This window comes from Pan troglodytes, chromosome 20 (assembly GCF_028858775.2).
Source record: "Pan troglodytes isolate AG18354 chromosome 20, NHGRI_mPanTro3-v2.0_pri, whole genome shotgun sequence".
Taxonomy (NCBI): domain Eukaryota; kingdom Metazoa; phylum Chordata; class Mammalia; order Primates; family Hominidae; genus Pan; species Pan troglodytes.
In genome coordinates this window covers 52,915,245-52,930,697 of record NC_072418.2, presented here as the reverse complement: position 1 = coordinate 52,930,697, position 15,453 = coordinate 52,915,245, and the positions used below count along the sequence as shown (strand labels likewise).

The 15,453-nt window shown below is 53.4% G+C and overlaps 2 protein-coding genes across 6 annotated transcripts in view; one reads left to right on the top strand and one right to left on the bottom strand.

The window, feature by feature from the left end:
- VRK3 (VRK serine/threonine kinase 3) overlaps nucleotides 1-5,058 on the top strand; it is a 48,795-nt gene extending 43,737 nt beyond the window's left edge. For all 3 annotated transcript variants that reach the window (NM_001280030.1, XM_009436032.3, XM_009436033.3), the window contains 3 exon segments: nucleotides 518-576; nucleotides 2,286-2,445; nucleotides 4,743-5,058. In NM_001280030.1, coding sequence (NP_001266959.1) covers nucleotides 518-576; nucleotides 2,286-2,434 — 208 coding nt within the window. In that variant the 3' untranslated portion in view covers nucleotides 2,435-2,445; nucleotides 4,743-5,058.
- A 653-nt stretch (nucleotides 5,059-5,711) lies between these two features.
- On the bottom strand, nucleotides 5,712-11,938 carry LOC748368 (sialic acid-binding Ig-like lectin 16). Of its 3 annotated transcripts, XM_009436068.5 has the most exons (10): nucleotides 11,791-11,938; nucleotides 11,337-11,720; nucleotides 10,921-11,205; nucleotides 10,557-10,604; nucleotides 10,146-10,409; nucleotides 9,816-9,863; nucleotides 9,429-9,686; nucleotides 8,835-8,928; nucleotides 8,407-8,486; nucleotides 5,712-8,033 (listed from the first exon to the last, which is right to left on the bottom strand). In XM_009436068.5, the coding sequence occupies exons 1-10, from the start codon at nucleotides 11,936-11,938 to the stop codon at nucleotides 7,984-7,986; spliced, it is 1,659 nt and encodes a 552-aa protein (XP_009434343.4). In that variant the 3' UTR covers nucleotides 5,712-7,983. The 3 variants fall into 3 exon arrangements, with proteins under 3 accessions (XP_009434343.4, XP_054528610.1, XP_016792124.3); XM_054672635.2 differs by having other exon boundaries at nucleotides 5,712-8,486; XM_016936635.3 differs by lacking the exons at nucleotides 5,712-8,033; nucleotides 8,407-8,486; nucleotides 8,835-8,928 and adding an exon at nucleotides 9,266-9,357.
- Between the last annotated feature and the right edge of the window lie 3,515 nt (nucleotides 11,939-15,453).

Below are 15,453 nucleotides of genomic sequence, written 5' to 3'. Positions count from 1 at the left end.
TGTCGCCCAGGCTGGAGTGCAGTGGCGCAATCTAGGCTCACTGCAAGGTCTGCCTCCCAGATTCATGCCATTCTCCTGCCTCAGCCTCCCGAGTAGCTGGGACCACAGGCACCCGCCACCACACCCGGCTAGTTTTTTATATTTTTAGTAGGGACAGAGTTTCACCGTGTTAGCCAGGATGATCTTGGATCTCCTGACCTCGTGATCCACCCCCCTCGGCCTCCCAAAGTGCTGGGATTACAGGCGTGAGCCACTGTGCCCGGCCAAAACAAGGTGTATTGATCGGGGAAAATCGTGTGGCCAAAGGCTTGCAGGAAGCCAGTGCTGTTTCCCTTGGGAGCAATGGTAGTGGATGGGTTGATTCAGTGTTCACAGTGACTTTAAGAACATAACTTCCCTGGATGGCAGAGGGAACTGTGTATATATCTTAGGCTGTGTATATATCTTAGGCATTCTGTTTTAAAAGGTTGCTCTCCTTTCCCTAAGAGACCTTTCACATGTGTTTCTGTCCCTTCAGGTTTGTTGATAAGCCGGGGCCCTTTGTGGGACCCTGCGGTCACTGGATCAGGCCCTCAGGTACGTCCTGAAGGGAGCGGGAACAGGCGGGGACTTGGGCGGGACCTGGTGGCTCAGATCCATCTTGGGGTGGCTTCTCCTTACACCTCTTCATTTTTTTTAGTTTTCCAAATTGCATTTGTAATACGTACCCATTGTAGAAAGACAAAATCGTCAAAAAATTCACTAGTGCCTCTGAACAACAAAACAAAAACACAACTTTTTTTTGAAGACAGGGTAATTTTTTTTTTTTTTTTTTTTAAGACAGGTTCTAGCTCTGACATCCAGGCTAGAGTGCAATGGTACGATCTCAGCTTACTGCAATCTCCGCCTCCCAGGTTCAAGCAATTCTCGTGCCTCAGCCTCCCAAGTAGCTGGGGTTATAGGCGTGCGTCACCATACCTGGCTAGTTTTTTGTATTTTTAGTTGAGACGGGGTTTCATCATGTTGCCCAGGCTGGTCTCGAACCCCTGGCCTCAACTGATCTACCTACCTCGGCCTCCCAAAGTGCTGAGATTACAGGCAAGAGCCACCATGCCCGGCCATTTTTATGAACAAAAAATAGGCTCACCCTACATACATCTCATTCTACCTCTTGCTTTTTTCACTTAACCCTGGGGCCATCCTTCATGCCCTTCCTTATAGATGCACCACAGCTTTTATCAACAGCTGCACAATGGTCATGGTTTGTCCGCACCGTAACTTGTAAAGCCAATCCCTGTTACTGGGTATTTGCGCTGTCTTGTTGGGGTGTCGGGGGTGTTTGTTTTTCCTGTTGTCTTTGTGCCCCTCCTGAAGAGCTTTGATGCTTTTCTCCAAGCTGGAGGCAGAAATGGACAGACAGAAACAGCTTGTTCCCTCTGGCTCTCTAAGGCTCATTTTTTAATTATTTTTTTTTAATTTATTTTATTATTTTTTTTGAGACGGAGTCTTGCTCTGTCGCCCAGGCTGGAGTGCGGTGGCGCGATCTTGGCTCACTGCAAGCTCTGCCTCCCGGGTTCAAGCCATTCTCCTGCCTCTGCCTCCCAAATAGCTGGGACTACAGGCACCCACCACCATGTGTGGCTAATTTTTTGTATTTTTTTTTTTTTTTAGTAGAGATGGGGTTTCACTGTGTTAGCCAGGATGGTCTCGATCTCCTGACTTCATGATCCACCCGCCTCTGCCTCCCAAAGTGCTGGGATTACAGGCGTGAGCCACCGCGCCCGGCTGAATTACTTTAAATCCCTGGGTTCAGATTATGGCTCAGCTGCCCAAGTGACACTCCCCTCCAGTTCTACCTCTGTGAACCTTGGGCCTCGAGGATTTTAAGCTGGTCAACCAGAGGTTGGAGGTGGAGGTGAAGCAGGGCCCGCCCTCTTTAAAGATACATGCTAAATATTTATATGCAGGTAGACTGCATTGCTAGCTGGGATTTGCTTTAAAACACTACAGGCCAGGGGAGGGGTCTTGATGAAACAAGATTGGCTGTGAGGTGATCCTTGTTGAAACTGAGTGATGGGTACTTGGGTGTTCATGCCCTTCTACTGGTGCCTGCGTATGACATTTTCCAAAACTGAAAAACAATTGAAGTCCTCTGGCAATGCCAGGCAACAAGAAAATGGGCACTTTTGCTGAGACCCTCATGCCCCTCAGTCCCCCACCCCTCCATCCTTGGGTGGAGACCCCCAGGATCGGGGTTGGGGGATGCCTCTCAGGCTCTCCCTTGCTGGGGGTTGTCTTGACCACAGAGACCCTGCAGAAGTACCTGAAGGTGGTGATGGCCCTCACGTATGAGGAGAAGCCGCCCTACGCCATGCTGAGGAACACCCTAGAAGCTTTGCTGCAGGATCTGCGTGTGTCTCCATATGACCCCATTGGCCTCCCGATGGTGCCCTAGGTGGAATCCAGGTGGGAAGAGCTTGTGAGGCTTAAGCCTCTCACCCCTTGCCCTCGCCCGATTCCTGCCCCAGGCTCCAGGAGACACTTTCCAGAGGCTGTTCCACGTTCATACCAGGGCCCAGCTTCCCGGGGAGACACTGGGTTTTTCCGCAGGGTCCTTGAGCTTCCCGGCCTCCAGGAATGGCAAGTAGCAGAAACCCAGCTCAACTTGGCTTTAAGAAAAGTGGGGATTGATTGGCTGTTGTAGCTAGAAAATTACAAGGGGGAGCTTCAGGCACAACGGGATTCAGGGCCTCAAAAATAGCATCAAGACATTGTTTGTCTCTCGCCATCTTCTGTCCCTTCTTGCATCCATGCCTCCCTCTGTCCTTCCACCCGGCCACCTGTAGTCTCTACTTTCCTTTGGCCTGGCCCCCTTGGCCCCCCCATACACAAAAGGTAGCTGCTCCATGCCTTCGGGTCTCGTTCATAGTGCGCACTACCCCTTCCTGTGGATGACGGACACTCCTCACAGCCAGCAGCTGGGCGTTTGCTTAGTTTCCCAGATTTTTATTTTACCAACAGCGCTGCCTGTGTGCACAGCCCGGCTGCTGGCGCACGCTGTCTGTGGGTGGAGGTATCAGCTTGACAGTGCTGACTAGATGGCTTTACTTCCATCAGCACTTTGTGTAAACATGCAGGAATTTTTACAAGGTCGAAGACAGACTACACAGTAAATTTTGGCAAGGGTGCAGAGATGTGTGCTGAAGAGGAGCTTCTCCAGGCTCCTTTTCTCTCCCCGGAGTAGTCATTTCTCTCATCGGAGTTGGCTGGAACCAAAGCTCAGTGCTTTGTCTGACTTGGCACCACCCTGGGGGCATTTGGCAGTGTCTGGAGACACTTGGTTGTCAGGATGCGGGACAGTGGAGGCCGGGATGCTGCCTGACATCCTGCGACACGCAGCACGGTACCCACCTCTACCACCCCACAAAGAATCCCCCGGCCCCGTGGTCAGCAGCACCACGATTGTGAGATCCTAGTCGCAGGGCATCTTGAACAGCGTCTCCTTTTGGCGGCCTGTCTCCCTGTGCAGCGACGTTCTTCTTGGCACTTGGATTACAAGTGCTTCTGCATTCCCACAACGTTTCCTTACATCTGAGGCTGAAACATGAGCTGACACGTGTGTGTCAAGCGATTCGTGGAGCACCTGCGCACAGAGTGGGCCAGTGGTGAGGGGTGGGGACTCTCTTCTCTGTGGTGGAGTAGCAGGCTCTCTGCCTCAACCAGAGGTGCCGAGAGTAAAGTCATGACCTGTGCCAATCTCCCTCTTTCCCCCACCTCTCCAGCTCGATACACAGCTCCTCCGTGTACCCAGTTATCCAGGCCAGACAGCTCGGGGTCCTCCCCAACACCCTTGCTCCCCCAGCAGCCTCCTCCAAACCTTCGGTCCCGGGTGAGACCGACCACGGGGTCACTTGTCACAGTCTTCTGCTGGCAGCCAGCTCCTCCAGGGCAGGGTCGCGTCTGACTCTGTCATCTCTGCTTTTCTGGCATGGCACAGGGCAGAGGCTTCGTCCTGTTTATCGATGGAGCGAGCCCAGGCTTCCCGTCGTCAGTGCCACTGTGTCTCACAGTGCCTTCCTCACCCAGGGCAAAGGGCGTTTAGAACCCGACACCTGACAACCTCCCAGGGTCTCCACCGTCTCACACCCGCGCGCTCCCTGGAGGCCACTCACTCAGCCCCTTGGTTGGGAACATAACGAGGAGATGGCATTTAAGGAGCCCAGTGATCTTCGAGCACCTTGAAGGTCATCTTGCCTGTGCTCCACAGCAGCTCCTTGCCTTGGCCCGGGCCGAGCTCCCTTCCTCCCCCGTGCACGATGCACCAGCCACACCCCCGCCCCTCTGATTCTAGACCAGGCCAAGCTGGACCCCACCCCGGAACCTTTGCACCTGCCATCCCGAGTTCTGGAAAGCTCCCCTCATCCTGGCTTTATGTACCTGCTGCTTCTCAAGACCCGAGGCCTTCCCCATCCTCCATGAGGCATCCTCACTGCCTCCCCACCCACTTGCTTATCATGTCACCTGTTTTCCACACAGCCCTTGTTCCCATCTGGAGGGAAGCGTGTGTTTAGTGTGTAGTCTCCACCCGCCTCCTCCTCATCCTAAGCCCAGCAGGGGCTCCTCATCCCGTATGGTCATGATGACATCCCCAGTACCTAGAAGATGACATCCCCAGAACCTAGAAGGTGCTTGGCATGAAGTGAAGGCATAGAGGGTGTTCCTTGAATGAATGAGACACTAACAGCATTTTTATTGTCTTCCAGAACTTTCCATTTGCAGTGTGCAACAGAAAAAAAAAATGAAGCAATGTGACTCAAGGCCTGCTGTTTAATCACAGATAAGCTTCTAGAACAAGCCCTGGAATGTGCATTCCTGCCACTGGTTTCAGGTTACTCATCAGTCCTGATTAGCCTCCCGGAGGGCCCCAGTTTCCCTCCCGTGAATGTGAAGTTCCCCATCTTGGTGGCCTGCCCTTCAGCCAGTGTCCTAGCAAAGCTGGATGGGGTTGGGCCGGCCCGCAGGGGGGACCCCTCCTACCCTTGACACCTCTGTGCTTTGGTAATAAATTGTTTTACCAGAGCTTGAGGAGTCAGTTATCTGCAAAAGTTCTTTTGGGGCCCAGGTGCTGTGGCTCATGCCTGTAACCCAGCACTTTGGGAGGCCAAAACTGGAGGATCACTTAAGCCCATGAGTTTGAGACCAGCCTGGGCAACAGGGTGAAACCCATCTCTACAAAAAATACAAAAATCAGCTAGGCGTGGTGGTGGACGCCTGTAGTCCCAGCTACTTGGGAGGCTGAAGCAGGAGGATTACTTGAGCCCAGCAGGTCGAGGCTGCAGCGAGCCATGATTGCACCACTGCACTCTAGCCTGGGCGACAGAGTAAGACCCTGTCTCAAGAAAAAAAAGGAAGAGAGAAGCTAAACCTGCCTCCCTGAATTTTGTCTTGAGTAACTCAGATCATGCATCATACTTTGGAGTGTGGAGAATCTGAGGCCAGGTAAGGAAGGAAGTGCTCTCAGATACCCTGACTCTCCTGTACTGATAAACCCTGCTCAGGAGAAGCGGGTGGGATCAGGAAACCGCTTACCATCTCCTGGCTGAAAGTGGGTGTTTGCACCCCTTTCCAGAAGGGGACATCTGCTAACAATAGGAAACCCCCCCGAACCTGTCCTGCTTAGACCCCTTGTTGCACATGAGTCTGTGAACCCCAAAAATTTGAGACGGGTCCAGTTAATTTAGAAAGTTTATTTTGCCAAGGTTGAGGACACAGGCCGTGACACAGCCTCAGGAGGTCCTGATGACATGGTCAGCGTGGTTGGGGCACAGCTTAGTTTTATACATTTTAGGGAGACTTGAGACATGAGTCACTGTATGTAAGAAGTACTTTGGTTCCATTTGGAAAGGCGGGAAAACTTGAAGCAAAGGCAGGAAGACTCGAAGTGGGGAGGGGGCTTCCAGGTCACAGATGGGTGAGAGATGAACAGATGCATTCTTTGGAGTTTCTGATTAGCCTTTCCAAACTGAGGTGATCAGACATGCATCTATCTCAGTGAGCAGAGGGGTGGCTTTGAATAGAATGGGAGGCAGGTTTGCCCTAAGCTGTTCCCAGCTTGACTTTTATTTATTTTCGTTTCACAAGTCTATAAAAGATTAGGGGGGTCAGCTGCCCTTCAGCACCCAAATCAGGTGAGCAGATGGGTCAGCATCACAATATCAACACCGGGTTCCATCCTCTGCCCCTTGGGGCAGTGCCCAGTCCAGTGCCTCAGGGTCCTGGCAACCGCTGTGTCCTCCTCCCTCATCTCTTGAACCAGCACAGCCAGCCCAGGCTGACCCTGCTCAGACAGTGGAAGGAGCCCAGGTCCAGGCCCAGGGAAAGCCTGGACAGTGGCCCCATGTCTCTGAGCCCAGTGTCTTCTGTCTCCAGAGCCCGGGTTTTGAACCTCCGTGGGTTTTGGCAGCTCATCCCCCGAGCTCTGAGAGGAGGGCGTGGTCATCAGGATTAGATGATGATCTCCCGGCACAGGAGACTGGGAGTGGCTCAGGTGCTACCAGGACGTGCAGCTGATGGTGGCTGGAGCCCGTTCTCTGTCCACCACACCCACACCCTGCCCCTTGCCCCAAAATGGAACCGTGGCTTAGATTTAATCAGACATTGGTGGTGGTGGTGGTGTTTTTTTGTTTTAGTTTTTGAGAGTCTTGCTCTGTCGCCCAGGCTGGAGTGCAGTGATGCGATCTCGGCTCACTGCAACCTCCACCTCCTGGTTCAAATGATTCTTCTGCCTCAGCCTCCCGAGTAGCTGGGACTACAGGCGCCCGCCACCTCACCCGGCTAATTTTTGTATTTTTAGTAGAGACTGGGTTTCACCATATTGGCCAGGCTGGTCTCAAACTCCTGACCTTGTGATCCGCCTGCCTTGGCCTCCCAAAGTGCTGGGATTACGGGCGTGAGCCACCACGCCTGGCCTATTATGCCATATTTTTACTAAAACTCTGTCTTTAACTAACCTATCCATTGCGTTATAATTGCCTACAGCTTTCACTACAGGAACATGCCGTGCAGGTGTATAGTCTAGGAGCAATGGGCTATACCGTATAGCCTCGGCATGTGGTAGGCTGTACCATTTACGACTGTGTAAGCACATTCAAGGATGCTCACACGACAGAATCACCTAACCGTGCATTTCTCAGGACATATCCCCACACATGTGGAGATGTGAGGCATGGAAAGCAAGTTCTGCATGAAAGATGCAGTAATGCGCCTCAGCAGATGAGACGTGCAGAGCCCAGAGCAGCGCGGTTAACGCCGTGGCCGGCCGTTCAGGGAACTGGCTCATCTTGCACGTGGTGCGTGTGGTTCCTCCCTAATGCACGTTCCACGGAAGGAGGAGGCAGGAAGTTGGATGTGACCACCGCAAACACCATATTAGGATGTGGGTGGAACGCAGACTGCAGCTGCAAGGACTTTTGTAAGTAAATCCTGCAAAAAGAAGACACAGCTGGCTGCGCACGGTGGCTCACACATGTAACCCCACCACTTTGGGAGGCCGAGGCTGGCGGATCACCTGAAGTCGGGAGTTCAAGACCAGCCTGGCCGACATGGTGAAACCCTGTCTCTACCAAAAATACAAAAATGAGCCAGGCGTGGTGGCGGGCGCCTATAATCCCAGCTACTCAGGAGGCTGAGACATGAGAATCGCTTGAACCTGGGAGACAGAGGTTGCAGTGAGCCGAGATTGCGCCACTGCACTCCAGCCTGGGTGACAAAGTGAGACTGTGTCTCAAAAAAAAAAAAAAATTGAACCTGAAGGAGGGTCCAGACGTGGTTTGGCAGGAGGGAAGGGTGTTTCAGGAGAAGAAACTACACGTGCGAAGTGTCAAGAGCCGCAGAGTCCTTGGCCCGGAGGGTTTGGGGAGATGTTGGGTGACACAGGGTAAGGAGGGATCAGGAGAGTCCAGCAGGAGACAGACCATGCAAAGCCTGCAGAGGAAACACGGCCGCTCAGACTGTGGAGGAACTGGATGAGGAGGCATCTGGAAGCAGTCTGGAGTCTGTTGGGAGAGATGGAGGCAAGAGGTGAGGTGGGTTCAGCGACCAGGGAAGAGGTGAGGCCCAGGCATGACCGGGGCCAGGATGGAGAAAAGGGCTCCAAGGTGACCTGTACTTAGGAGGAGGGACAAGTGCTAGTGATTTATGGGATCTGGAGGAGGGAGGGAGGTCAAGGTGGACACCCACACCCGGGTTCTGACATTAAGAGATGGGGCTACCATGTCATCAGAGGGATGGGGCTCTCAACAAGAGAAGTGGGCTTGGAAAGGGAGGTGACGAGTTAGTTATGGCCAAGTTGAGTGGAGCAGTCCTTGGGGCCATCGAGGGGGAGGTGTCCAGCGGGATGTTGGAGGGTAAGAGGCCCACGACACTCACCTGGAGATGAGTCCGTGACGGCGTCTGCAGCCTCCATGCCCAATGCTGCCCTTGCTGCCTTCCTCCTGCAAGACCTCACTCTGGGTGAAGAGACCAGGGCCTGTGAGTGTGGCTGGATGGGGGTGAAGAGGGCAGCAGACTCACCTCCCTGTGCCCTGCTAAGGGGTTGGAGGGGACTGAGGCAGAGAGAGCAGGCCTAGCCCCCAGGACCTCCCTGATACAAGCAGGAACCTCCCCAGCCTGGACATTGGTCCAGAGTTGGGGACTGACAACACTGGCCCGTGTGGAATCATCACGATCAACTCAGCCTCTGCCTGGCCGCAGGCCTCTTTAACTGTCCAAGTACCCCCAGGATTGAGATTCTGGGGTTCAGCGGTGTATCCTTTGCCCTCTCCACCCCTCCCCTTGGTCCCTGGGGCAGGGCTCACCTGAGGAGGATGAGGCAGAGGCAGAGAAGCAGGATCTTCATAGCCACCTCCCCAACAGCCACCAGAACCACCCCTGTCATGGGCCCTGATTTGCCTGGAAAAGTGGGATAAGGCCCATTCACCTGCTAAACCACACTTCCGAATCCTTCCTCTCTTATTGCAACTTGGTTCTCCAGGCCCTTCCTACATCCCTGGATGCGGGACCTGGTGAGCCCAGGCCTCCCCACCCTATACCCTGACTGTCCACCAGGAATCAGAGAGCTCTGGGCCCCATGGACGTTCTGGGCCTCAAAGGTGAGCCTGAGGTTGGAGCCAAGCCCCCCCTTGGAGGATCAGGGAGCTGTTGGCCCAGGGCCCGGCTGAGCTGGGGGTGACCTTGAAGTAGTCCTGGCTGCTGTTCCCTTCCGCAGCTCCCCACCAATCCACCAGGGCAGAGACGGGGCCGGGCTGCCTTGGGAGGAGCAGCTGCAGTGTAGACCCTCAGCCTCCCAGGTGCAGGAGGGTCCCAGCAGCTGGGGGGGCTCTGTGGGAGGGAGGACAGGACTCAGCAGGGGCCCCCTTCCTGGGACCCAGGTGTCCCCTTTCCCCACTCACAGTGCACGGAGAAGCTGAGAGAGACGCGCTGGGAGCCCAGCGGGTGCCAACCGTAGCAGGTGAACTCTCCTTCGTGCTCCATTTGAACCCGAGGCAGCTCCAGGACCCCAGGGTCTGAGGGCTGGGAGGGGCCCACGGTCTGTTCCCCCCAGGTCCAGCTCAGCCTGGCTGGGGGGCTGCTGTGGGTGACACAGACCAGGCGCAGGCTTTGGCCCTCCAGGACCCGGAGGGATGTGCCGTTCCCGAGGTTTTCCAGGACTAGGGAAGGAAGAGGCAGAATCATTGTGCAGCTCAGGGCTCAGGGACCCGCCTGCGTGGGGACCCTCCAGACACCTGGGCCCCCAATTTGGCACTGAGAGGCCCTGGCTCCTCTGTCTCCTTTCCTACCTGTCCTGTTTGCTTGGGAAACCATCACTCTCAGGTTCTCTGGAGGATCTGAAATGGAGACAGGGGACCGGCTCTAGACGGACCAGGGACTTCCCTCTGGGCAAAGGGAAGCGTCCTGGACACTGAGGTGGGGGAAGTGGGTGGGATAGAAGGGCAGTGCAGAATCACCCACTGAGTCCCAGACACAAACTGCATGAGGGTCTACACAGGTAAGAAGGTCAGTCCCCGAGGCCTGGGGTTCAAGACCCCCTCAGCTCTGGGACCCTGAGCCCAGCCCCTGTATCCCTCTGCCCTCCCAATGGACTCCAGGCCCCTGCTGGGCACACTCACACTGCACAGAGAGGTCCAGGGCTCGCTGCTGAGAGCCAAGCCTGTTCTCCGCTCGGCAGGTGTAGCGCCCTGAATCCCCAGCCTTCACTCCGGGCAGCTCCAGCCCCAGGGTTCTGGGGCCCCAGGGGTGGGACGAGGAGAGGACTCTGTCCTGCAGGATCCAGCTCAGCGTGGCAGGGGGCTGGCTGTCAGCAGCACAGAGGAGCCGCAGGAACTGGCCTTTCTGAACTTCCAGATATATGACGTTTCCCTGGAGTTCCAGGGCTGAAGACAGGGAAAGGGAGAGGGTGGGGGTGGAGAGAGAGAATGGGTGGCGGGGGGCTGCAAAGAGGACCACATCCCCTCACCCCCCTGAAGCCTTTTCATCCCTAAAGAGGACTGGCCCAGCCCCAGCCCAAAGGCCCTCAGTACCTGACGTGTTGTCATGTGAAATGCTGATAATAAGGTCTTTGGGGGCGTCTGCAACAAGATTGTGAGCTGGCTTCAGGGAGGGACAATTTGTTCCTCACACCTGGAAAAAACTCCCTCAGGGAAAAGAAAGTGGGAACATCCCAGGATGGACAAGTGACAACCAGCTCCAGGGCTCACACATGTGGACAGAGGATCAGACGCCATTCCCATCCCCCTCCCAGGGCTGAGCCGGCATCCTGGGACCCCACAGCTTCCTCTGCCTGGATGCTCCTGAGCTGGGAGCCGCTCACTGTCCCGCTGGGCTCCTCCACCTCCCCACCCACCGGGGCTGTCTGCACGCCCCACCCTCCCAGGCCACACTCACAGGCCAAACGGAGTCCGACGGTCCTCTGTGCGCTCACACCCTTTCTGGAGAAGTCCACATGGCAGGTGAGGTCGGTGTCGTGGTCCTGGGGGCTGGGTGTGAAGCTGAGCACTGAGAAGTGGGAGGTGCTTGGTCTGGTTCTTCTGGGGGAGAGGGCAGCCCCCGTCCAGGAGAAAGAAGGGGCTGGACATTTCTTGAAAGCCCAGTTAAACACACAGATGACCGTCACCGGCTGCCCGGGCTCCAGGGTCTCGGGGGTGTAGACATCAGGCTTCTGAGTCAGGGCTGGGGCAGAGACCGGGGTGGGGAATTCTTGTGCTGCAGGGGTCCCTGAGAGCCCTCTCTGCTCAGCCCATAGCCTGTCCCCAGGGTCCCTCCCCAGTGTGACAGGCAGGGGTTCCCACCCCATTCCATACCTGTTACTTTTAGAAAGAACCCATTGTTCATGAAATTATATCTCACATAGCTTCCTCTCTCCACCCGAAAGAAGTACCATGCCTCATCCTCCCTCTGCGCGTCTCTGATCACCAAGGAGCAGCTCCCCTTGCCGGGATCCCCAGTGAGCTGGAATCGGTCCCGGGTGCTCATTTCCACCTCTCGACTCTGGTTGTTTGTGGCCACAGGAGCACCCGTCTTTGGGCTGGTCCATCGTTTGAACCAGTAGCCATAAGCAGCAGTAGACTCGTCCCAGCCATCCCGGGGGTAGGAGAGGTTGCAAGACACGATGACACACAAGCCCTCCGGCACCGGCACCTGCCTCTGCACTTGAAGACTGTAACTGGGATCCTTGTTCAGGGACCCTGGGGAGATGCAGAGGCTCAGCGGCAGCCCCAGCCCCTGCCTGGGACCCCCAGCCACCGACCCACTCACCCGCCCCCAGCACGGGCAGCAGCAGGGGCAGCAGCAGCATCTCTGGGCTCTGGGGCTGGGCCTGTCCCAGGACCATCTGGCTTCTGGGCCAGCCTGGCTGGGAAGGAAACTCCTCCGGCAGGAAGCCTGGTGGAGGGGCAGTGACCATCCGCAGAGGAGGAGCCTCGGGAACCGCTATGTCCTGAAAGCTCGCCTCCCAACTTCTCCTTTCACAGGGGAAGCAGCAGGGCAGAGGGCATGAGGACCAGCCCCAAACCAGGAAGGAGCCACCCTGGCCAGCCTCGGAGGTGGGCAGTGCTAGGAGGGGACTGTCAGGGGACACAGGTGAGTCATGGCTGCAGGTGAGGTGATGGATGCAGAGTCTCATTCATTCATTCATTCATTCATTCTCCAGGCAAAATCTACTCCATGCAGTGGGGGGAGGCAAAGAAGACATGACCATCCAATCCCTGCCCACAGGATCCTCACCTCCACTTATGTCAACTCAGGGTCCCCGGGCTCCCCAAAGGCACTGAGCTCCCCTGCCTGTTGTAGGGCCGTCTCTGCAGCTTACACCAGGCTCCCAGCTCCACAGGGAGAAGGGGGCGATTACATAAGACCCCAGTGAGCTCAGGGGGCCTCATGCTTGGGGTTTAGTGCTCTGAGGTTGCCCCCTGGACATTCTTAATAATTTATCTTTTGATCTGTGTTTTGTAAATGAGGTCTAATTGGTTCGTGGAGCCCCCACTGGGGAACTTGGACCTTACATCACAGGGTCCCAGCTCCGTCACCTCCCCACCCTGATGCCCAGACTAGTTTGTGGCTCAGCCCAGCCCCAATTACCACCTGGGCATAGAGGGGGGTCTGGGTTGTACAGACTCAAGGGCAGGGGCCCCAGCACCTCCCGATTCCCCAAGGCTGAGGATTTGGACATTAACTAGCAAATTTAAAACTCCATGAACAAAATGTGGTTTATTCATTTAATGGAGTATTATTCACCCCTAAAAAAGAATTACGTTGTGACACCTGCCACAGCATAGATGGTCCTGACAACATTATACTAAGTGAAAGAAACCAGACAATATTGCATGATTCTGTTCATCTGATATGACCAGAAGAGGCAAATGTAGAGACAGGAAGTAGATTTGTCATTTTGGGGGCCTGGGGGGAGGGAAGAATGGGAAGTGACTGTTTAATGGGTACTTGGTTTCTTTTTTCAATGATGGAAAAGTTCTGCAACTAGATGGAGCTGATGGTTGCACAAGAATGTGAATGTACTTAGTGCCAATGAAATGTACACTTTTTTTTTTTTTTTTTGAGTCTCACTTTGTCACCCAGGCTGAGTGCAGTGGCGCGATCTCGGCTCACTGCAACCTCTGCCTCCCAGTTTCAAGCAGTTCTCGTGCCTCAGCCTCCCGAGTAGCAGGGATTACAGGCATGCACCACCATGCCCAGCTAATTGTGCACTTTAAAATGATGAAAGTAGGCCAGACGCAGTGGCTCATGCCTGTAATCCCAGCACTTTGGGAGGCTGAGGCGGGTGGATCACCTGAGGTCAGGAGTTCGAGACCAGCCTAGCCAACATGGCGAAACCCCGTCTCTACTAAAAATACAAAAATTAGCAGGGCATGGTGGCGCTCACTTGTAGTCCCAGCCACTCAGGAGACTGAGACATGAGAATTGCTTAAATCCGGGAGGCAGAGGTTGCAGTGAGCCGAGATCCGTCACTGCACTCCAGCCTGAGCAAGAGAGTGAGACTCCATCTAAAAATAAATAAATAAATAAAAAATAAAGTGGTTAAAGTAGTAGGTTTGTGTTATGGGTATTTTACTACAATTTATATTATTTTTAATTAGCAAATAATAATAATTATATATGTTTACGGATACGATTTGATGTTTTGCTAAATGGATTTACAAAAACATAACCCAACTTTATGCTACATATAAGAAAGTTACTCACTTGGAAAGACATATACACTGAAAACAAAGAGATTGAAAAAAATATTCCATGCAAACAGAAACCAAAAAAAGACAAGCGGGAGTAGTTATACTTACTCCAGATAAAACAGACTTAAAAGGCCAGGTGTGGTGGCTCACGTCTATAATCCCAGCACTTTGGGAGGCCGAGGCGGGTGGATCACGAGGTCAGGAGATCAAGACCATCCTGGCTAACACGGTGAGATCCCATCTGTACTAAAAATACAAAAAATTAGCTGGGCGTGGTGGCAGGCGCCTGTAGTCCCAGCTACTCAGGAGGCTGAGGCAGGAGGATGGCGTGAACCCGGGAGGCAGAACTTGCAGTGAGCCAAGATCGCGCCACTGCACTCCAGCCTGGGCGACAGAGCAAGACTCCGTCTCAAAAAAAAAAAAAAAGAGAGACTTAAAAAAAAAAAAAAACAGACTTTAAGTCATTGTATAATGATAAAAGGGTCAATTCAGCAAGAAGATATAACTTTATGTAACTAAATTTATATGCACCTCACACTGGAGCACACATAAGGGGAGAGACAGACTCCAATACAATAGTAGTTGGAGACTTGAACACCACATTGAACACTCTCAGCATTAGACAGATCATCTGGACAGAAAATTAGCAAAGAAACTTTGGATTTAAACTGCATTTTAGACCCAAGGGACCTAAGAGATGTTTGCAGAACATCTTATCCCACAGCTGAAGAACGCAGTCTTCTCTTTGGCACATGAAACATTCTCCAGGATACACCATATGTGAGACTATGAAAGAAATCTAACATATTTATAGAAATTGAAATCATATTAAACATCTTCTCAGACCACAATGGAAGTGAAACTAGAAATGATTAATAAGAGGAACTTTGGAAGATGTACAAATATATGGAAATTAAGCAGCATGCTCCTGAATGACCACTGGGTCAAGGAAGAAATTAAAAAGAACATCAAGACGCTTCTTGACGCCGGGAGCGGTGGCTCATGCCTGTAATCCCAGCACTTTGGGAGGCCAAGGTGGATCACCTGAGGTCAGGCATTGGAGACTAGCCTGACCAACATGGTGAAACCCTGTCTCTACTAAAAATACAAAAAAAAAAAAAAAATTTGCCGGGCATGGTGGCATGTACCTGTAATCCCAGCTACTCGGGAGGCTGAGGCAGGAGAATCACTTTAACCTGGGAGGCGGAGGTTGCAGTGAGCTGAGATGGTCCCATTGCAATCTAGCCTGCATGACAAGAGTGAGACTCTGTCTTAAAAAAAAAAATTATTGAAATGAGGATGGAAATACAGCCTACCAAAACCTATGAGATACAGCAAAAGCTGTGCCAGGAGTGAAGTTTATAACAACAAATGCCTCTTTCAAAAAAAAAGATAGAAGAATTCAAATACACAACATTAACAGTGGACCCCTGGCCGGGCGCGGTGGCTCACGCCTGTAATCCTGGCACTTTGGGAGGCCGAGGTGGGTGGATCACCTGAGGTCAGGGGTTCAAGACCAGCCTGGACAACATGGTGAAACCCCATCTCTACTAAAAATACAAAAATTAGCTGGGTATGGTGGCACACCTGTAATCCCAGCTACTCAGGAGGCTGAAGCAGGAGAATCACTTGAACCCGGGAGGTGGAGGTTGCAGTTAGCTGAAACTGTGCCACTGCACTCCAGCCTGGGCAACAGAGTGAAACTGCATCTCAGAAAAAAAAAAAAAAATGGACC

Coding starts and splice junctions, on each gene's coding strand:
- LOC748368 (XM_054672635.2), bottom strand. CDS start 11,938: ATGGTCACTGCCCCTCCACCAGGCTTCCTGCCGGAGGAGTTTCCTTCC. Junction 11,721..11,790: donor GCTGCCCGTGCTGGGGGCGG/GTGAGTGGGTCG, acceptor GCATCTCCCCAG/GGTCCCTGAACAAGGATCCC. Junction 8,929..9,428: donor TCTCAGCTTCTCCGTGCACT/GTGAGTGGGGAA, acceptor CCACTTTTCCAG/GCAAATCAGGGCCCATGACA.